We start from the raw sequence: 24,052 nt of genomic DNA, 5'->3' as shown, positions 1-24,052 counted from the left end.
CCCCGCCGTGATGTTGCTGGAATATTGCTAAAAGCGGCGTAAAACCAAAGTCAGTCAGTCAGTCAGTCAAGATAACATCTAAAGTTTACTATTTCATGTCAATATCCAGACTAAGGATATTGAGCCTGTTCCAGTAAAGCAATGTTGCCAGAATCTAGGGTTTCTTCATGACACATTCCTCCACTGTGGCCTACTCCCTGAGGTATATGATGTCTGCCTGTACAGGAAGCTGGTATATCTGAGGTGCAGGACATGATCAAGTCTGAGACTCCCTTCCCTGAGCGGCGTCTGAGGGGTGTGTTTGAGGAGCTGGGACAGGGGTGCTCCAAGTTCGTGTCTCTGGTGAAAGGCACAGCAGGGGGCTCAGCAGCCAAGACGAAGCTGGACAAGGAGAGGCACAAGCTCTTAGTCAGAGAAATGGTATGGTCTCAAAGTCAATACTATCACATCTGTCATGGTTTAGACTTTGGCAGATTTTGAAATATAACGGGTCAACATATAGACATAGTTAGGCTCCTTGAACAAGTTATTTGAAATCACCCGAATAAAGTTTATCATCTTTTGTTTTGAAAATCATAAAAATTTAATCATTGGTTTCAAATGTTTTACTTGCTTCAACTATTATCACAGTGCTATTTTTACAGTATGATTTAGTATACAATGTATTGAGAATGATGAATGCATGTAATTTTTTTCAGGATCAGCAGTCTACTCTGGCCAGAACAATGAAGGCCACAGTGACCAAGACCAATATGAGGGAGAAGATGCGCAGTGCAAACCAGTATCTAAACAAACTGCGCAATCTCATGAATGAGGTATGTACTTCCCTGATGAGGATGTGTTTACCACTGTTTGTAACACATGGTAAAGGTAGGAAAGTCATTGCCTTGCCCAAAACTGATTGTCATTTGTCTTCCAGCCCCAGCATGCAGTGCCAGACATGTTTGTGTGGATGATTGCTGGACAGAAGCGTGTTGCATACCAGCGGGTGAAGTCTCGGGATATCATCTACTCAATCGTGGATGAGGAAAGGGGCAAGTTCTGTGGCAAGGTCCAGACTATGCTTCTCAGGGTCAGTTTACTTCTTCTATACACTCTTTTTGTTTGTTTGTTGTTTAACACTCACTCAGTAATATTCCAACTGGTCTGTAAATAATTTGAGTCTGGACTAGACAATCCAGTGGTCAACATCATCAGCATCTTTGTACACAATATGATGACAGGTGTCAACCAAGTCAGCGAGCCTGACCACCTGATCCTGTTAGTCACCTCTTATGACAAGCATGAGTTACTGAAGACCAATTCTAACCCAGATCTTCACGGGTTTCCTATGTACTGAATCTTTGTCTTGATATATTTACTGCACAGACAGTGATAGTTTTACATTGACCAGCTGCGAAACTGCTGTTGTGGCATTTAGCAGTGATCACTTGCTTACCCACATTCCTCATTGCATGCTGGTCATTGAATGTTGACAGCACCTCTATTGATTGTGTTCACAGCTGCCAGGGAAGAAGGCCGAGGGGCAGGCCGGCTGGAACATCCAGGCCAAACTGCAGCTGTACCTGTGGCTGGGGCTGTCCAAACACAAGAAGGACTATCTGAAGGGCCTTCCAGGGGGCTACGAGGAGACCAAGCCTCTCAAGCTGTCCTGCAAACCTCAGGGATATCCACCACCTTTTGTGCACTACAAAGGTACCACAATTTGAACAAAACAGGTTGAAAGTACCTACAATTACTACATGTATGGCTGCAAAACTATATTTAACAGCAAAAAATCATGTGACAGAAATGATCTCCAAAACAAATTTACTTTGTTACATGTTCAGTTTCTTTCAACTTTCCCCAAATAAAGACTTCTTTTCTTTGATGTTATTGTTAAAATGTGTGCTTTCCCATCCCAAACTATTTTGAATATTTTGCCCATTGCAGAAAAGCAGGTGTTCCAACTGCGTTGTCACATGTACCAAGCAAGACAGCTGATTGGATCAGATGCTTCTGGGTTGTCGGATCCTTTTGCCCGTATTGCCTTTGCTGACCAGAGTGCATGCACTCAGGTGATAGAGGAAACACTGAGCCCGACATGGGATGAAATGCTCATCATTAAGGAGGTGGAGGTGTATGGACTCATGGAGGAGATTGTGGATGACCCTCCCACCATCGTCGTGGAAATATTTGACCAGGACAAAGTGGTAAGCAGGGGGAGAATACTACAGGGGGTGATAGCTGAGACACAGGGGAATGTGTCCTAGGTAGCATCTGTGGCATAGAGTGGTGACTTAAGCAGGTTTGATGACACAGATAGTGTCTGTGGCATAGAGTGGTGACTTAAGCAGGATTGATGACACAGGTAGTGTCTGTGAAGGCACAGACACACATGGTAGTGTCTATAGAGGCCACAGGGAGATCTCTTAAAGGTTATATCTGTGAGGGAACACAGTAGTGTTTGTGGCAGGGAATGGAGGGTAAGGCAGGATGAATGACACAGGTCGATGTCTTTAGGGGAGACATGGTAGTGTCTGTAGAGGTTACCATATGTGTGAGATTTGTTAAAGGTTATATCTGTGAAGGAACACAGAAGTCTAAGGTAGTGTCTAGTGATAGATGTTGTTTAGGTAGTGTCCAGGGTTTGGAATGGTGGCTGAACCAGAAGGGATAACACCGGTAGATGTCTTGTAGGTATTGTCAGAGGGAACACAATAAGTATCTTAAAGGTGTCATCTGCAACTAGCACAGATAAATGTTTTCTGGAAAGACCTAAATAACCTACATAGGTACCATGTCTCCAAGGTATTCTCTGGTGGGCACAAAGAAAAAAGCATCCCTTCTGTGGCCAGACACATGTCTCATTCACTGCTACCTCATCATGATGTCCATTTTACTGATGCTTATATTTCAGTTCTGATGCTGATTATTAGGAGCCAAACATTGGTATAATCTCATGAGCACCAAGGGTGCTGTTGTTGACTCTACCCACATAGGCAGCCTATGATTATATCCAATCACACCATGTTGTCACACTACTTGACCTGGTTATGGGTGAAGTGCAAGAACTTCATGACATAATTAATTGTTTGAACTTTGTTTCAAGTCAGGCATAAAGCTCATGTGAATGGAAATGATGTCTGTTATATCTCACAGTGTTGAACCAATATGAAGTTTTAGGGGACCCATATCCTTTTGTTTTAAAGATGTTATTCCTGCAAATAAAGTTTTAGCTTTTTATTCTTTTAAATTCTTTTCCAATATTAATGTATTTAATAATAATGCAAGTGTTATGATGCATGATATGTAAGTGGAGTGTGACACAAGGTTAAATTCAAAATAACTTGTACAGTGGATATTTGCCAAATTCCAGAAAAATCAAGGAAGTAAAACAGTTTTGAAAGAAACTCCTCTAGAGTATTGGCGAGAAAATGGCGAGTCTCACAGTAGGCCATGTAGAGCCACAGTTCACGTGAACCAGGTTGGAGGATGTCAGGGTATCGTCAATGTAACACTGTTGTTCACATATAACACACGACCAATCACATAGCAATTGTAACAACCATTTCACACACAATATTGTAGCCCTGTGTCAATAAACATTGAACCTGGTGAATATCAGTACACCATGTGGTGGTACATCGGAAAAAAATGTATAAACACAGATTTGCAATGTCTCATTGTACACAAAATGAAATTTGTCAAAAATACATTTTTCAGAAAGTTACATATGTTGACATAAATACTGAGTTACCATTAAGACACCTTTAAAGCTTTGAGGTTCTAAATATTCTATAGATGTTTCAGTGTTTGAAATGTCTTTAAGTCGACGTTGTATACATACACTCTGTCACAAATGTCCATATGAAGAAAAACCATTAAAACTAGAGCTGTTGTGGTAAAGTATATTCCTGGATCAGCTGAAAGATGTTCACAGAGCCATGTATTGTCTTGCTGCTGCTGCCTCACACAACTCTTTTGCATGTGGACAACCGGGAATATCTGAGCATTGTGTGTATGTCCTTGGCTAACCTCAGCCCTCTGTGTAGGTTGTTGTACATGACATGCTTTTCCTGTGGTACTATGTGTTGTCAGTAACAGGAGACGAGAAATACATCATGTATATTCCAATGTTAGCTAGGCATTATATCTGTATAACCAGCATGAACCAAGTGGTAAGTATGAGTCTTTTCTAGCCAGGTCACTTTAAGAAAGATGGTTATCAAACATCTCACGGAAAGTGAGTAATACAAAACTTTAAAATCAGATGTTACTAATAGTTACTTCATTTACGGGCAATATTGCTTAAAGTGGTGTAAAACTTAAGTCACTCACTCATTTACAGCTACATTAGGGTAAAGGACTTTCCTGCTTCTTTCTTCATAGCTTGAATGGCTTTTTTAAACATGTGTCTACAAATGTAGCTGTTCCCAGAATTCCAGTGTTTTGAATGTATAGGATGGTTATTGTTTCAGGAATTATGAACACATAGGTGTAATTCTTGTGGCAAAATCATCTATATTTTATATATTTTCTAAGACTGAAATTCTACATTTTCAGGGGAAATCTGAGTTCATAGGCAGAGCCCTTTGCAAACCTGTAGTGAAGCTGAGCAATGAGAAGTATGATGGGCCCAAGTTCCCCCCTCGTCTTGAGTGGTGGGATGTGAGGCGTGGTCCAGATGAGGCTGGTGAGCTCCTGTCAACATTTGAACTCCTACAGGTAATAATAACAACGTGTGTCAAGCATGGTGCTGGTAGCTCACTTGCAGTGGTAGTTGTGGTGGTGGTCGTCATCATAAAGACGACTTGCTTCTTGTACAAGCATATACATGTTAACCAATCATACCTCAATAGACGTTTCTCTCTTAAAGTTATGTAAACTGAATCATATTAATTTATGACTTGAGAACATTTTGTTGTCCAGTACTTTCACTTCATTCTTAATGTTCAAGTTAAAAGAAACATAAAGTGATTATTATTTTATTAGTTTGTTGATCAATAATCATGTTTAATATGTTATTAATGTCTCAATTAAATAATATATCAATTTGTGAAGATGAATGTAACAATATTTGCATTAAGCTGTTATTTGCATAAGATCGGTGTTAGTGGAAGACCGGAATTGTGTAGTTGCCTGCGTTGTCTAGAGTGGCATCCCTGCTACCTCCACATGCAGTAGACTAGACAGCTGCTTTTGGTGGGTAGTCTCCCTTTAGAACAGTACTCTCTGGTTGCATACCCTGTGTTCATGTACTGGGTAAAATAATGTCTGTTCAAAATAATAAAATCGAGGAAAACCTTTACTATTCCATGATCAATTAATAATAGTAAATAATGAACACATGTTAAAACAACTTTTTTAAGGTGGAATATTTTACCCATTATGTAGTTCACAATTGTCACATGTTTCAAGTCCTACACAAGTGTGAGGCTGCAGCCAGCAGGTAGGACAGTGTGTCTAGGACATGAAACGTGTGATATCTTCCTGACCTGCATGTTGTATACATACTATAATACCCCATGTTACATCTGGTAGTTACAGATAGTCTACAGCTTGGCACATAGTCATTGCATTCAGAAAGACATAGTACAATGGTGTGGTAGAGTAGAGGAGTATATTTGCTGAATACTTTGTGTGTGTTGTGAGGTCGCCATTGGAACATAAGTCCGATCATCGTTGTTGTATCAATGGAGGCATCATCATTCTACTGAAGAATTCATACCAGAACTGTTTTCTGTAATTGTTTCATCAAATTCAGCTTCTATGACTAAGGCCCTGGTAAAGGTTGACTTGCGACGTAATGTCTCCTCTGTGAATGTCTCGTGTGGTATATTATATAAAGCACACTACAAGACCATGTGACATTGTTGGACACTACTGTTTCAATACTGTGCGTATAGATATGATCTGTCTCTTGATTCCAGAAAAATAGACAATATTAAACAATGGATGGACACATTGTCATAACTACTGTTATTTCACAGGTCTTAGCATAGTTGCTACTTAGTTTAGGGATTTTGTCATCATGAGGAAAGAACTATGATTATTATTCAATCATGCAACAGTCTAGTGTATATTTAGTGAGCTGCTGCAGTACCTACATTGTACAGGTTGCCCTTTCTCAAAAGGTCTTTACAAAATTTGATCAGTAGATATTTAACTGAGGTATGAGAGTTCAGCATCTCATCCGTACCCTGTGTACCGCTCCAAGTCACATGACCCATGAAACCCTTTATATCAACCATGAAATGTTTTTAAAATAAAGGATGTTATTCTTGTAATCTTTCCTTTAGATAAAACACAAGGCCAAAGGCAATTCAAGTGTATGTATATAGCCTAACCTCCCACTTAATATCAGTTTGCCACACAGGAACAGTAAATGCTAGTCAGGTTCCAACCACGCCCAGCCCAGTTTGTGTTCCATTTCATTTACATAGAAAGCATGTCACTTTCCTTCACCCACAGAAATGGTCTAGGTCATTGGTGTACATAATTTGGTTACAATTGTGTGGTTAAGTGAATTTATTTTGTCACATTATTCACCAGCTGGCCAGCAGTAATGTAGATAACTGTGATAGTTCCTGTTAGTACACCCGCTTCATGAAGCACCATGCTGGTCATTCAGACAGAAGATGCTCACGACACGTCTTTGTTTCAGTTATACGGAAATAAATGTATGAGATTATTCTTGTTTCTCATAAAATGAAGAAAACCTTAGTGATTTGGGTAGTTCATGAAAATATGTTACATAGTTACTTAAATAGATTGACTGAGTTTTGTTTTTACTTTAAAAGAAATGACAAAACCCTTTGCACAAGAGATTACTGCTAAAAGCAGAGTCGATTGTACATTCTGACTAGATTATGAGGATGTGTTTGTTTCATGCCACCTTCATCTGTTAAAAGAAGTAAATATATTTTAATACTTTTTTACACCACACTGCTGAAACCCAGGCAGTCTGATTACATATACCTACACCATTGTGTCAGGAGATACACACTACTGAAACCCAGGCGGTCTGATTACATATACGTACACCATTGTGTCAGGAGATACACACTGCTGAAACCCAGGCAGTCTGATTACATATACGTACACCATTGTGTCAGGAGATACACGCTGCTGAAACCAAGGCAGTCTGATTACATATACCTACACCATTGTGTCAGGAGATACACACTGCTGAAACCCAGGCAGTCTGATTACATATACCTACACCATTGTGTCAGGAGATACACACTGCTGAAACCCAGGCAGTTAGATTACATATACCTACACCATTGTGTCAGGAGATACACACTGCTGAAACCCAGGCGGTCTGATTACATATACCTACACCATTGTGTCAGGAGATACACACTGCTGAAACCCAGGCAGTTAGATTACATATACCTACACCATTGTGTCAGGAGATACACACTGCTGAAACCCAGGCAGTCTGATTACATATACCTACACCATTGTGTCAGGAGATACACACTGCTGAAACCCAGGCAGTCTGATTACATATACCTACACCATTGTGTCAGGAGATACACACTGCTGAAACCCAGGCAGTCTGATTACATATACGCACACCATTGTGTCAGGAGATACACACTGCTGAAACCCAGGCAGTCTGATTACATATACCTGCACCATTGTGTCAGGAGACCAAACCCAGGCAGTCTGATTGCATATACCCACACATTGTGTCAGGGGATGTCAGGAGATACACACTGCTGAAACCCAGGCAGTCTGATTACATATACCTACACCATTGTGTCAGGAGATACACACTGCTGAAACCCAGGCAGTCAGATTACATATACCTACACCATTGTGTCAGGAGATACACACTGCTGAAACCCAGGCAGTCAGATTACATATACGTACACCATTGTGTCAGGAGATAAACACTGCTGAAACCCAGGCAGTCTGATTACATATACGTACACCATTGTGTCAGGAGATACACACTGCTGAAACCCAGGCAGTCTGATTACATATACCTACACCATTGTGTCAGGAGATACACACTGCTGAAACCCAGGCAGTCTGATTACATATACCTACACCATTGTGTCAGGAGATACACACTGCTGAAACCCAGGCAGTCTGATTACATATACCTCACCATTGTGTCAGGACATATGAAACCCAGGCAGTCTGATTACATATACCTACACCATTGTGTCAGGAGATACACACTGCTGAAACCCAGGCAGTCTGATTACATATACCTACACCATTGTGTCAGGAGATACACACTGCTGAAACCCAGGCAGTCTGATTACATATACGTACACCATTGTGTCAGGAGATACACACTGCTGAAACCCAGGCAGTCTGATTACATATACCTACACCATTGTGTCAGGAGATACACACTGCTGAAACCCAGGCAGTCTGATTACATATACCTACACCATTGTGTCAGGAGATACACACTGCTGAAACCCAGGCAGTCTGATTACATATACGTACACCATTGTGTCAGGAGATACACACTGCTGAAACCCAGGCAGTCTGATTACATATACCTACACCATTGTGTCAGGAGATACACACTGCTGAAACCCAGGCAGTCTGATTACATATACCTACACCATTGTGTCAGGAGATACACACTGCTGAAACCCAGGCAGTCTGATTACATATACCTACACCATTGTGTCAGGAGATACACACTGCTGAAACCCAGGCGGTCTGATTACATATACCTACACCATTGTGTCAGGACATATGAAACCCAGGCAGTCTGGTTACATATACGTACACCATTGTGTCAGGAGATACACACTGCTGAAACCCAGGCAGTCTGATTACATATACCTACACCATTGTGTCAGGAGATACACACTGCTGAAACCCAGGTAGTCTGATTACATATACGTACACCATTGTGTCAGGAGATACACACTGCTGAAACCCAGGCAGTCTGATTACATATACCTACACCATTGTGTCAGGAGATACACACTGCTGAAACCCAGGTAGTCTGATTACATATACCTACACCATTGTGTCAGGAGATACACACTGCTGAAACCCAGGCAGTCTGATTACATATACCTACACCATTGTGTCAGGAGATATGAAACCCAGGCAGTCTGGTTACATATACCTACACCATTGTGTCAGGACATATGAAACCCAGGCAGTCTGATTACATATACCTACACCATTGTGTAATGAGATACACACTGCCAGTACAACACAAACAATGATTTAAAGACAAAGCCACATTCAGTGATTCCTGCTTACAATAGAAGTATATGCATGAACTAAACAATTGCAGCATCATATTTGGAATAAAATATCATGGATCTTGGGAAATTATTTATTGAGGTGTCACACAGTAAAATACACAATCAGCAGGCATTCCTAAAACATTCCCACAAAACTGATGAAGACACTAATTTCACATTGTGTCCTCCAAGGGCAATATTCCTGAAGTGTTCTATAACTTACAATTTATGTTCAACATTTTCACTTGCTAAAATTTAGTCAACTGCAAAGTTTTTGTGTTGTCTCACACAATTAACAACAACTGACATATAAGTTTGTATACGTGATAGATAGAGTAGGCATGTAAACCAGCTGTGTGGAAGGCCTACGTACAGAGTATACAGGTAGGATGTATGCTGTTGTGTCCATGTCTAACCCGTGTGTGTATCCCTCCCTCTGTTTAGTACCCATTTGATGAGCGTGACCTACGGAGTGCCTATCGTACCCCGCTATATGCCAGGAAGACAGTAAGGGTATACATGCAGATCACTGTCCAACATTCAAACTAGATAACATTGCAAGCCATACACTCAAAATAGGCAGGCAAATCTCAACAATCTAGCATATTATTTCAGCATTAGATTCATTCTATTTGATTATTTCATTCAGTGCAATTCAGCAATTCAAATGAGCACCACAACTGAATTATATTTTTTCATGAGGTATTATTTTCCCTTGCATTTATGTCAAAAGCTTTCTATGAAAATGTATTTTTATATAACTGATATATTTATATGACTTCCCATCATGTTTAATTGAATATCTAATTAACATGATACACTATACTGTTCTTTCTGTGGCTGGATTATAATCTGACAGTTGGTTTTCCTAAACATGTGTATATGAAGTACACTGAGGAAATGGTTCTCAGGGGGAGGTCTGCAATGTTGTCTGTTTGAAATAGGCTTGTTTATGTGCAATCTCCCACAGTTTGATTTCAGCAGCTTTTAGTCTTCTGTTTGTATCTGCATCATGGTATCACATCTAGAACAAAACCATTCCTTCTCAAGTGTGTAGTACATCCATGTTCTCTTTCAGCCACTGATAGCTCATGTGTGAAAGTACATCATAACAAAACGTCATGTCATAGATAACAGAATTTCTGTACAAATGTGTGTAAAATGGTTGCAGTTTAAAATCTTAAAAGTAATGCACATAAAAATTGATTGATTGTTCCTAACAAATATTAGTTGTTTTTGTTTCAAACTTCATTCTAATTAGTAAATGTTTTCTCAAATGGTAGCATGAGTTGTAAGATATCATTCTGGCAAGAACTCAAAATATTTCTTCTTTTTTTAATAGCACGAAATTAGATGTGAAGTTAATAATGCAACATATTTATAATTTGCAACAGGGTTAATGCTCTGGCACATAGTATTCAGTTTGAGAACATATAATGTAATGATTATAAACAAACACTGGGTAAGTATATTAATGTCTGTGATGCCCAAAAGGCTTTTCTATCATGTCATCAACTGTAAACCTTTTCCTGGGTTCCACAATGCACAGGCAATGAATTGTTGTAGTTAACACAACACATTAGTTTTGTTGTCAGACTATTATGTTATAAATATTTTAATCACATTCAAGCTTTTCTTATAAATTACTTTTCATAACTGAACTAGCCAGCGTGAACATTTTAGCAAGACTGTTTTTACATAGAAAACAATTTGCTTGTAAAAACTAGTACTGAGCACATCTTAATTGTAGTAATATCACAGTTTTTATTTGTCCAATCTCACTGTTTTTTACTTAAGTAATGCAGATGTCAGCTGTATGAAGAGTATGACAGAAAGGGCCATTAAATGTCAAGTGTCTAACAACAATAACATCATGTTCAGACAGATACTGGTGTCTTTTACAACCAAGATCAGTTTTGTCAGTCAAGTTCAGAAGTAACAATTGTCATCATTAAAATAAAATTGTTGATAAAATTAAGCATTTAGGAAGAAGAGTGAGTGCCAAATTCACATGATGAGCGGATGTTTTCAGGCACTTGTTCTTACTTTCAGTTGGCACCATTTGGTGACAGGACTGGCCAAGACCTTCCCCCAATGGAACTACCCAATCAGGACAAAGACAGAGGCCCAATAATGCCAGTTCCAAAAGGCATTCGACCAATCCTAAGCAAGCACAGAGTAGAGGTCAGTCCTACTACAACCCATGCTAGTTGTAACAAGCAGTTTATCGAAACACTGAAACTATTCAATCTAGCTTTTGTTACATCTGACATACCCAGAAGAAAGGATGTGTCTGTTCCTGTACAGGTTCTGTTCTGGGGAGTGAGGGACCTGAAGCTTGTGTTGCTGTGTCAGTTCTATATCAAGATGTGTCTGTTCCTGTACAGGCTCTGTTCTGGGGAGTGAGGGACCTGAAGCTTGTGTTGCTGTGTCAGTTCTATATCAAGATGTGTCTGTTCCTGTACAGGTTCTGTTCTGGGGAGTGAGGGACCTGAAGCTTGTGTCGCTGTGTCAGTTCTATATCAAGATGTGTCTGTTCCTGTACAGGCTCTGTTCTGGGGAGTGAGGGACCTGAAGCTTGTGTCACTGTGTCAGTTCTATATCAGGATGTGTCTGTTCCTGTACAGGTTCTGTTCTGGGGAGTGAGGGACCTGAAGCTTGTGTCGCTGTGTCAGTTCTATATCAAGATGTGTCTGTTCCTGTACAGGTTCTGTTCTGGGGAGTGAGGGACCTGAAGCTTGTGTCGCTGTGTCAGTTCTATATCAAGATGTGTCTGTTTCTGTACAGGTTCTGTTCTGGGGAGTGAGGGACCTGAAGCTTGTGTCACTGTGTCAGTTCTATATCAAGATGTGAACACCCTGTTCCTGTACAGGTTCTGTTCTGGGGAATGAGGGACCTGAAGCTTGTGTCGCTGTGTCAGTTCTATATCAAGATGTGTCTGTTCCTGTACAGGTTCTGTTCTGGGGAGTAAGGGACCTGAAGCTTGTGTCGCTGTGTCAGTTCTATATCAAGCTGTGTCTGTTCCTGTACAGATTCTGTTCTGGGGAGTAAGCTTAAGGGCCCTGAAGCTTGTGTCACTGTGTCAGTTCTATATCAAGATGTGTCTCTTTCTGTACAGATTCTGTTCTGGGGAGTGAGGGACCTGAAGCGAGTGCAGCTGCAGACCGTGGATCATCCCCGAATTGATGTGGAATGTGCAGGCCATGTCCTCCAGTCATCTATAATCCTCAATACCAAGAAAAACCCAAACTTCAACATTCCAGTGAAATACTTTGATGTGGTGAGCCACCCACCATTATAACATTTGCAGTTTCTGGGTGGGGTGAGGTGGGGTGTTCTTTTGTCATATAAGCCCAATAAAAGATTTCAACTTTTCAAAAGGATTACTTAACTCTGGATGTCATGTAGTGATTTCATTATGAGATTTACACACAAAAAATTGTTTCAGGAACTGCCAGAGAATGAGATGTACTGTCCCCCTATTTCGATCCGGTGTGTTGACTGTCGAAGTTTTGGTCGCTTTGTGCTTGTGGGCACACACGTCATCAGCAATATCCACAAATTTATGTTTGTGCCCACCACCAAGAAGGCCAAGAATGTTCTCCAGAAGCTCTTCCCAGGTGAGTTTTGCTTCCGGTCTGTCTTGTGAGTATCCTACTGACACAACATCCTCACCAGAATACAAGGTAAACAATGTAGGCATCATAGGCACAGCATTCCAAGCTTCCAATAGTCATAAAGAAACTGCTGCCACAGCTATTGTCGTGTTCTGTAACATAGATATGTGTTTCACTATATCACCAAGTGCACATCCACGGTTTCACCATCAAACTCTCACACATTGTGTTCACGTACACATCATACTGTATCCATGTGTTTAGAAGCACATAGAAATAGAAGTAGGTCATGTGTAGGAATGTGATGTTTGAAGGTTGCTTATGTAAGTTACTTTGCAGGATCACTGGATGGAACCCCTGAGTGAAGTAATCCCACCACCTAAAGGTTCTCCATTTGACCCATTAGAACTGTGGTAGATACCCTGCGGTCTGCCATGGTATTTAGCAATGCCAGTCAGTGATGCTGCAGTTTGAATGTTGTGTTTGTACAATGTGTTAGAGAATATTCCAGAACACTGGTGGACGTTCCATGTCCATTGGGAATGCCATTGTTCATCTCAGAAAAGTTGATTTGATTAACTTTATGTATACCTATAGTTTACAGACTAGTATGCACCACACACCATACTTGTTTCATGGAAATATTTAGGTTAAATGCCCATCTGGCTTTAATAAGAAGATTTTGCATTTTGTGTTATGAAGGCAACCATAGTCATTTGGGGTTTACTTGAGATTTTGTTGACTTTTCCTAATTTGTTTTGTAAGTGATAAAATATAGAGGGCAAGTAAGTTTCAGCAAACTGATGTTAAAACATACGAACAGTACGACATGTAGACATTCAGTCAGGTCAGATCTGTAAGCCACACTCACCACAGAATTGATAGCTTGTATGTACTAAAGATCATTGCAATAAGATAACACATGATTATGTATTTTTCATAATCATATGACTTACATGTACATCTATAGGTGAATCTGCCCAAGACCTTGTTCAGCTGCAAAGCAGTAAGTGGAAGTCATTTTCATCTGGTAAATGATCATTTCGTATAAAAATATGTCAACTGTTTCATCTGCATGGAACCCTTTGAAGTCAATATTATGTCAAATGTAAGATATGCTGAGACATCCTACCTGTTTCTTTGTTAGTACTATTGATCATTTAACTGATTTTTCATCTCAGAAAAGATAATTCAACTTTAACTATAGACGAGATGAATTTTATTCTGACAGATTATGGGCAGTGATTTAGCAAAAGACTTCATATAATCAGAATAAAGAAATGCTGGTCAAATCTGCCCTTTATATTTTCAAAATGATTAATGCTTAAGATATAATTCCATTTACATATTTATATCAACAATGCATCTTTTAGCGCCGTAAACAATTTCTTAGAAGTTTTGTTAATGACAATTCAAATCTATGCTACTATTCTCAACAAGCCCCTCCTCCTGTGGTACATGAAGCCCCACCCACTGCCGCTCCAGGCCAACCCACCATCTTGCTTGATGTCAAAATGCTTGATGTGCCCCTCAGTAAGTTACATAGGACGGAAATTTGTCTCTTGCTGAGTATTGTTCATATCCAGGAAATAACAGACCTCACAGTTTATAATGGGAAACAAATATCTATTTCTGTAGTATAATCGGACATCCCAAATATTGCAACTTTGTTGATTTTTCTAAATAATAATATAACATACACAAATTCTGTTATGGCCTTGTTGTTGTAATCATTATTCTCTGATACTCATAGTAGTGTAATGCCTATGTTCTTTTCTAGTTGAAGTTAAAATTCCTGATCAAAATACTTCTGGTTTTTAGATCAAACTAAGACAGAAACTCCAAGTAAGTTCAAAGATTTATCTTGCATTGAGGCTTTATATAATTTGATCAATATGTATTCATACTATGGTGGATTAACTAGCTATGTATATATATATATATATATACATTACTGCCTACTAATGCTTGAGCTAGACGGCCTCCTTGCATGGGTAACTTTACAGGATTGTATTGAGTTCTTTCTTTGGGTTTTCTCCTTCTGATTTCATGGGGTCTTTTTTTGCTTTGGGTTTCTTATTATTTAACCAGTACATACTGAATATAGTAATGATATGAAAGTGATTATAAATGTTGATGCCAGATCCAAAACATAATCTGTGAAGTATGTGTAATGACACATGACATATTTGAAGTATATTCATAGCTGAAGTACACAGCCAAGTACAACACATGTTTTGATATGTTATGCATTTTCCCTATCTAGATGAAACATCTTGTGTTGAGACAGAGGACTCAAGTAAGTCAGCTGATGACACATTGCCATGTCACTGTTGCCATGTTAGCTTCATGTACAAATGGGAATGTTCACCAGACCAAGAGTTTGCTTCAACAAACACCATGCAGCATTTCAATATTTTCACATTTCCACAATATGTCTATGACTATATATGCCTGGATTCTTCTCAATCTTTTATTATGGTTGTTTAAAAACTAACTCGGTCTTGCCCCTTTCAGATGTTACACAATACCACAGCATTCAGACTAATACAGACAGCTCACACTTTATCTGACTTGTGTGTCTTGTCCAACCTTTGACTTACAGTTTCCCCTGCGTAGCCTCCTGGGAAGCATGTGAGGTGCATGACTGCTGGGACGGGTGGTTCTCCATCTCTGTATGGCACCCTCATCAGGGGTAATGTTGTTTCTACCTTGTGTTTCAGGCAGTGCCAGTTTTGGTGATATTACACACAAAATTATCCAGAATATAATTTCTGGTTATAAGATTCAATTCTTCATGTCTGTGTTGCTGCTCCAGACAACCTGTTACTGAGGCAGTGCTGATAGTGATATGTCAGATAGTGGAGAATGATATTAATTGTTGAATGAAGAATGGAATATTTGTCAGTAATAGATGTATCATTTGCTCCTAGATCAAACCACTCTGGATATCCCGAGTAAGTGGAATGGCTTGACCCTTTTGTGTATGACCAGGGAGTGTCCGTCCGTCAGTCATTGTAGCTGCTTCCTTCATTATGTTATGTTCCTAAAGTGATTCACCTAGATTGTAGAGGAAGGTTGGCACATGGCAGATAGTGTGTCACTGACCAGGGGATGTTCTCATGCCAATAATCTGCTTACTGCTAACACGTCACGTGTGGATACCGTAGTGCATGAAACCAGGGCACAATGTACAACACAGGACCTACCCTGTACAGTGCTAATTACATGTAACCTAACTTAGTTATCCTTGCCAGTCAACTTGTTTAAAGGTTGATGAAGAGAAACTGTTTTAGCTTGTATTAGTTATGAATCACTTTAGTGTGTTGATTTATTTGAGAAGATGTGTTCATGGTTTTTAAGTTATCTCATGTAATGTCATGGTGTAGAACTATTAGCTTAAGGATGATCTAGTCTTCTAAGTATCTGTTAATGGAAGAAATGTAACAGTTAACTCTAAATATGATTCTTGAAAGCAGCACCATCTACTGTCACAAACTACAATGTATGATCTGTTGACATAGATTTTCATGAATACTGGTTTGGATCTGTCTTTTGCTAGTCAAGATATTAGATCATCTGTCTGTGTTCAAAAGTACCTTGGACTCTTATATGATATAGCTGAAATGCCAGAACACTTCCCCTCCACTTTATTTCTTACCTTCTCTATAGATCTTGCATGTCGTAGGGACATACCTTGATGAGATGATATCATCTTTGCTAAATGGACTGGGCATAGATGAAGTTGGAGGTTTCAGTAATGCTTACATGTATACACCCTCAGTACTATGTGTGACTTGCTCGGGTTAACTTGTTAATTGAATATGTGGTGCATCACGGCACATCAGAATTAAGTGCAATATGGGGTAAGCTATCTAAGTTGAAAGCAGGAATAGACATGATAGCTTCAAACTGAACAACATTGTCATCACTGAGTCATACATCAGTTCCAATATGTCCTACTGTCATGTAGCCTTCTCATTATATGCCACTATAAGCAAGTCATGAGCATGTTTTGTATTCATTTCAAGCATGTTTCTACTAGCATGTGGTATGTGAATACAGTTTTCTTCTTTTCTCTTGTTGGCTGGTTATTATGTGTAGAGATACTACTTTGAATGACACTAGTGGTAGTGTTTAGATTTATGATATTGATTTGTTATCACTTTATTGGATGACAGAATTATATTTCACTAAAATTCATTATTATTCAGAGATTTCTAGGTGCAATGAGATTTCATATGTTAAATTCTGACTGAATGTCATTTGCTTGCCCTGTTGACTGTTACTCAGGCCCTGAAAGAATAATAAGGAAATGATGCCATACAGACTGCTGGTTCAAAAGATTAAATGGAAGATGCTGAAAAACAATTGATCTGTTCCAATCTTTATGATTACACCATGAAAATACTGCCTGGAACAAGTCTATTTTATAGCTGGTCTTTTTACACATTCCTTATGTTTTCTACATCAAATGATCATAATATCACAGTGAGAAGATTGAATATATCAGTGTACATTTGGTAAAGTGTCTTAAAGTCACAATATTATTTTGGGCAAATAGAATTAATCAGGGGACAAAGTACCGTCAAAAGCATGGTTTAAGACCATGTGTTCAAGATATATTTCAGTGTGTCCAAATAAAACAGTTATATGTCAAAATCTTAAACGTTTTTCGATTTTTAATTTAAAGAATCTTAGAAATCTGCATCTGATCAGGCACCTTCAGCACATAAGTCTGGTTTTGTTTAGGTAGGTTTATGTTCTTTAATCTGCATATGAATGCATATCATCAAATATGCAAGATACATTTTTTCCTTTTGATCATAGTCAAGCATTCTTGTTTGTTCATGCTTTAGGATTTAATTTACTAATAATTCCATACACTGGTAGTAAAATTAAAACATTTGCTTTTCATTTTCTCACATTCTTGGAATGGTTCAGTTAACATTTTGATAACTGCTTGTGCTTGCACTTCTAGCATGTTAAATATGTTCTGAACTTACCATCACTTTGCTTATTACTAACCAGCAATTGGTCCATGGATGGCATGGTAATGTAAGCACACAGATGGGAATAAAGATGACAGTGTGACTACCAAAGTAGAAATGTGACATATTTGTTTATTTTGAATTTACTTTTCTTCTATAGCAATTGCAGTGCCCAAGGCGATTGTGACTAAGATGCAATATAGTACACATAGAGGAGTAGAGGTACCCAGTAAAGACCTTGCATGATAAAAGTATCCTCTCAGGAGGCAGCTGTAGCACATGGTAGATGTTGTAGACAGGAGGGGAATGTGTATATCATGACAAGTAATGTCATTGAGAACCTCTTGTAGCGATGAGCAGACATTGTTTGCAGCAACACCTTTCAAGTGATAGTCACAGAATATGCTTGGGTATGCTTAGGATCATGTTTGTCCATATTCATGTATATTGGTAGTCTTCATACATGTTCAGCAACACTATTTGCAATCTGGATTGACAAATGAGGACTTTCATCATTTTTCATTTGCAAAAAAACATTTGTCATGTTTCTTCTCTTTTTCTCACTATATTAAATCAGACAAATGTGTGATGGTCTGCTTCAGTCACAGATTGCAAGTGTTGTCTGTATCGGCAGGTAAGGGAATTGATGCCACCAAGGTCATCAGGACAGGGCAGGTTTCTGTGAAGGCAAATGATGTCGCCATCACCATCAACGAATCTCAGCCTCTTATAAAGAAGGAACAGCTTATCACGATCAACACAGTGAGTACACATTCTGTTGTAGATTCATTATAGAATTAGATGACACATCACTCCTTATTTTCGAAGATGTTACTGTGCATTGTAATGGATTGCCATTGGTTGGAACGATTGCTGTTTCATTTGTTCACTTGTGTCAGGTAGATATGTAAATGGGAGTATACTTCTCAGGGAGATGCGCCAAGTGCCAAGGACATCAAGACAGCTGAAAACAGGAAAAAGAAGCGCCAGTCCATTGACGACGATGAGCCAGATATGGAGAGCCTCGATTGGTGGAGCAAGTATTTCGCCTCGGTGGAAACCATGATACGAGTATGTTGATGTTTGTCTTGTGAACCATGTTGTCTGTCTTTAGTCATGACTCATCTCTCCCAGGCTATGTGCAATCCGTTTGTGGATTATAGGAGAAGCCTATGATTTTTAAAACTTGTAAACTTTGGACTGGAGTGCAGCCTGGTAGAGACTGAGTTTGTGTGTGTGTGTGTGTGTGTGTGTGTGTGTGTGTGTCTGGTTGTTGTTGACTCATTGTCACACCCAGAGTCACACACAGCCCACAGCATCACAGTCCACAGTCTGGTATAATCCACAGTACGTATAGTGAGTGTAGTGATGGTAGTGTTTACTGGACCAAAAGTATTCAAATTGGCATGAACCTAAACCAAACCTCTGCTTTTGGTATCGTCACACTTGAACCCTAAAATGTAAATATCCAAACTTGATTTCAGTATTCTCCAAGTCACTTTCTGTCAGTATAGTAGTTCACAGTCCCCTGCACCTGTTTAGTTGTCAACAAGTCCTAGAGCACTGGCATGTACAACAGGGCATGGCCATGGTATGTACACTGATGCTTCAGTCCTCCTCAGTTACACTGGCCAAGTTTAGTCAACGGAAGTCCTCAGTATGACTAAAGTTTAATGTATTACAAAGTATTTATGGAGTCAAACTTTGATGAAAACAGCTTTCAATATCATTGCTGTGATTGAAGTCTGGAATCAATCAACTAGAGTCAGCCTCAGCATTGTTATACATGTATGTGAGTATTCTACACAATATGGCATCTCAGAACACAGTTTTACAGCCTGTAGCCCCCACCCCAATCAGTTCTAATATCAAATTAAAGAACAAAAGACTTATCACTATATCTGTGTTTGTGTGTTTATTGTTCCATGGTCAAAATAGAGTACCCAGATATATTGTGTTAATTTCTATGTTTAAGAAATGTTGATGTAAAACAAAAATTTCTTTTCATGATCAATGTGAAACCTGGCCAGAACTGCCCTTAACGTGTATCTCCAGCCACATACTTTATACAGGATGTGCCAGTTAGATGTTCACCACTGTAACTAGACTGTGTTGTGTTATGTACACATGTAGCCTGTCATGTCAGTATGTGCCCATTGTATTGTGTTGCTTCACGTAGTTTACCTTATGTGTTTGTGCAGGCCCCAAGAAAAGATTCATGGTGTGAGGTAAAACCATTTGGTTGCTTGCATTCTGCAAATGCCCAGTGCTTTTCATTCCTTCTTCAGTTTTATACAGTATATTGCAACGGTTCACTAAATAACAGTTCCTTCTATTGAGCAGTCCCTCTTCTTTAAAGTATCTTATAACAGATAAGTTCCAGTACGGTTTCCTATCCACATTGTGGACCAGGCCGATCCATGTGTTCTGTCCATGCAGCTTCCTGGTATACAGAAAATCTCGTCTTCACTGATTATGAACCATTGCAACTTGCTACACATGAGCTTACCCCTATTTCTCTTTTTAAAGTAGATCTGGATGCATTTTGGTGTATTTGATATGTGGCAGTTGTTTTGATGTGACAACAATATCATGAAGATGCAGCCATGTGTTTGCTTGATCTGTGGATGATACAATGAGTGATCATGTTTTAGAATGAGGTTGAGGGGATCCTATTTTATCCATTTTCACTGATTTCTATTATCCAAAATTATTTTGACTGCACTTTGTTGTTTCCTGCTAATGGTTGGGAGTGTTTCATTTGAGACACTTGACTGTGTATTCTTGAGTCATCATGTGTATCACCTCTTAAGTCAACAGTGTTACTCTGCTTCGGCAGCAGAACATGGGGGAAAGTGACTAGAAAAGTTCATACAGAATAGCTTTCATCTTACAGAAACTTTGTACCTCAAAGCTGGAGTGAATGAGAAAGATTTTATGCCATTTTAGTAATATTCACATATGTTGGGAATCATACCTGGGCCTTCATTGTCACAAACAAACACTTGAACCACTAGGCTACCCCACCATTCCTATCAAAGCCTTGGAAAGACTGGAGACCTTAAAGGGGGTGATTTGATATTGAAGAATCTAACAATCTATTTTTAAAAATTAGCATATTGTAAATAGTTACAATAAATCAGATATTGTTTCAGATGATACAGCAGTATATCTTAAAGTTTTGTCTTCATAGATAGACTATATTGTCTGTATTTACATGACAACACTCACCTGGGTGCTGGTGATTCAGGTGTGGACTAGGTTGTCATTAACTCATTAATTAGGTTAGTCAGTCACTTTACAATGATTGACTAGGTAAAGAGGAAAAATATTATCCAACATGAAATCTACAATTTTATTTTAGCTATTACACAATTGATCCTCTTTTTCAAAAACATGTCAGTCAAGAATGAAGAAGCTGCGTTACAAACCTACACTTTCAAAACTCCAGATGAGTGTGATGGCAGGTACATATAAGGCTGTGAACTAGAGTATATTCACATAGGTACATATACAGCATTGTGGACTGGAGTATATTCACATAGGTACATATACAGCATTGTGGACTGGAGTATATTCACATAGGTACATATACAGCATTGTGGACTGGAGTATATTCACATAGGTACATATACAGCATTGTGGACTAGAGTATATTCACATAGGTACATATAATGCTGTGAACTAGAGTATATTCACATAGGTACATATACAGCATTGTGGACTGGAGTATATTCACATAGGTACATATACAGCATTGTGAACTAGAGTATATTCACATAGGTACATATACACATTGTAAACTAGGTACATATACAGCATTGTAAACTAGAGTATATTCACATAGGTAAGAGTATATTCACATAGGTACATATAACAGCTGTGAACTAGAGTATATTCACATAGGTACATATACAGCATTGTGGACTGGAGTATATTCACATAGGTACATATACAGCATTGTGAACTAGAGTATATTCACATAGGTACATATACAGCATTGTGAACTAGAGTATATTCACATAGGTACATATAACGCTGTGAACTAGAGTATATTCACATAGGTACATATACAGCATTGTGAACTAGACTAGGAGTATATTGTGAACTACACATAGGTACATATACAGCATTGTGAACTAGAGTACTGGATATATTCACATAGGTACACATTGTGAACTAGAGTATATTCACATAGGTACATATACAGCATTGTGAACTAGAGTATATTCACATAGGTACATATAACGCTGTGAACTAGAGTATATTCACATAGGTACATATACAGCATTGTGAACTAGAGTATATTCACATAGGTACATATAACGCTGTGAACTAGAGTATATTCAAATAGGTACATATACAGCATTGTGAACTAGAGTATATTCACATAGGTACATATAACGCTGTGAACTAGAGTATATTCACATAGGTACATATACAGCATTGTGAACTAAAGGATATTCAGAAGGGGAACAACAGAGTGTTGTGAACTAAAGGATATTCAGAAGGGGAATAATACAGTTAGTAATCTGTGACATGTTTTAAAGGGAAATGATACTGCGCAACTATTTCTCTCAAGGATTAACACAGTGGAAGACATATGCATTATATACATTATATGCATTAAATAGATCATAAAACCTTTTCAGAAATCTTTTGTTGTACATATTCACATTTTGCAGTCTCTGCAAAAGTGGAGACTAGATAATATTTAAGAAATACAGTTCACACAGAAATAAAGCAGGAGGACACTTGTATCCAAGTGCTCTAACGTAATAATAGTTCAGGGCGAAAGTGTGCTTTATTACACTATTCATGGTGGTAGAGTGAACTGTATTTCTTTTCTAAGATGCCAAATTTAATACTTACCGACGATAAATCAAGGCAGACAACAAATAGAAAAACAATGGGGTCGGTGACCTAAATTGACAATCCTCACTCAGGGCAAACTGACGTGCTGTTCTATTGACATGTCTGCACTCCTACATTAAGGCACACCCCTACATTGTGAGTCGAACTGAGACATTATATCCATCAAAAAACATAAATGTAATGTTTCCACCACGCCGAGAGAAGCAACTGCAAAGCAAGAAACGGGGTGCTATGGAGTAGTTTACAGTAGGAGCCTGTATGAGACGATGACAACTGACATGCATCGTGACGTTGGTTAACAAGGGTACGTTTGATAATGAGGGGCAGACAAGAATTGCGTGGTGACGTCATGTAAAAAGTGTCGCCTGATAAAGTACTTTCGGCGCATTTGATCTTTTAACAAAGCATCGTAGAATTTTTATAAATAATACCAGCAATTTTTCACGAAGTATTAGTCTCAGATTCACTTTTCCTTTGCTATTTTTTCTATTTGATGTTTAATTTGTAAATTCTGGGCACTTATAACAGTGAAACAGGTAATCAGGTGAGATACAGAGCTATGTAGTAATGGTACTTTTATAGATTTCCACCCAACTTATTTTGCACAGCATGAATTATGCTTCTGATAACACTGTTTGGGTTTTTGCAAGTATGTCCAGCATATTCTCTTTCATTGTCCACATATTCCCATTAATTGTCCTCCATATTCCCTCTAGCTGTTCACAATGTTCCGATTAATTGTTCACCATATTCCCATTAATTGTTCACCATATTCCCATTAATTGTTCACCATGTTCCCATTAATTGTTCACCCTATTCCTGTTATTTGTCCACATGATTCCGTTTAGCTGTCCACCATATTCCCATGAATTGTTCACGATGTTCCCATTAACTGTTTGCCATGTTCCCTCCCATTACTTGGCCACCATTAATTGTTCACCATATTCTCATAAATTGTTCACCATATTCCCATAATTTGTCCACCATATTCCCTGTAATTGTTCACCATAATCCCATTAATTATCCACCATACTCCCTTTAATAGCAAGAGCTTTAATTCTGCTGCTTAGCATGATGCAGGAACTCTTGATTCAACAGTTGGAAAATTTAATTTTGCATGAACAATGCATTTACCTTTGAGATATTTGTTTTGAAACTATATGTTTTCTACAAACATTACTGAAGAATGTGATAACACATAAGTGATATTACTTTTGTGTAATATTCACTGAACAGATTTGGTTTCAATTAATTTGATTTTAGCATTCCCTCCAGACCAGTAGGCACATTATATACTGGTACTTGAACATCTGATCCTCCTGGGCCAGAAGACTGAGGTCGTGTTATAATA

General features: G+C 38.7%; 1 protein-coding gene across 13 annotated transcripts in view; it reads left to right on the top strand.

Annotated features, from left to right (window-relative positions):
• LOC124292543 (otoferlin-like) overlaps positions 1–24,052 on the top strand; it is a 201,247-nt gene that overhangs the window by 92,791 nt on the left and 84,404 nt on the right. For 3 of the 13 annotated variants that reach the window (XM_046729673.1, XM_046729669.1, XM_046729666.1), the window contains exons 20-37: positions 226–420; positions 699–815; positions 920–1,072; positions 1,503–1,695; positions 1,933–2,192; positions 4,546–4,707; positions 9,663–9,725; positions 11,271–11,402; positions 12,337–12,498; positions 12,667–12,838; positions 13,806–13,841; positions 14,276–14,368; positions 14,657–14,680; positions 15,102–15,134; positions 15,769–15,792; positions 18,461–18,588; positions 18,757–18,897; positions 20,028–20,054. In XM_046729673.1, coding sequence (XP_046585629.1) covers positions 226–420; positions 699–815; positions 920–1,072; positions 1,503–1,695; positions 1,933–2,192; positions 4,546–4,707; positions 9,663–9,725; positions 11,271–11,402; positions 12,337–12,498; positions 12,667–12,838; positions 13,806–13,841; positions 14,276–14,368; positions 14,657–14,680; positions 15,102–15,134; positions 15,769–15,792; positions 18,461–18,588; positions 18,757–18,897; positions 20,028–20,054 — 2,115 coding nt within the window. The remainder of the gene's footprint in view (positions 1–225; positions 421–698; positions 816–919; positions 1,073–1,502; positions 1,696–1,932; positions 2,193–4,545; positions 4,708–9,662; positions 9,726–11,270; positions 11,403–12,336; positions 12,499–12,666; positions 12,839–13,805; positions 13,842–14,275; positions 14,369–14,656; positions 14,681–15,101; positions 15,135–15,768; positions 15,793–18,460; positions 18,589–18,756; positions 18,898–20,027; positions 20,055–24,052) is intronic. The other 10 variants (XM_046729672.1, XM_046729671.1, XM_046729678.1 and 7 more) reach the window with 7 other exon arrangements.

This window comes from Haliotis rubra, unplaced genomic scaffold, assembly GCF_003918875.1.
Source record: "Haliotis rubra isolate DU_JTF1 unplaced genomic scaffold, ASM391887v1 Scf52, whole genome shotgun sequence".
Lineage (NCBI taxonomy): Eukaryota > Metazoa > Mollusca > Gastropoda > Lepetellida > Haliotidae > Haliotis > Haliotis rubra.
The sequence above is the reverse complement of the archived record's forward strand: the minus strand, read 5'-3'. Positions and strand labels throughout refer to the sequence as shown.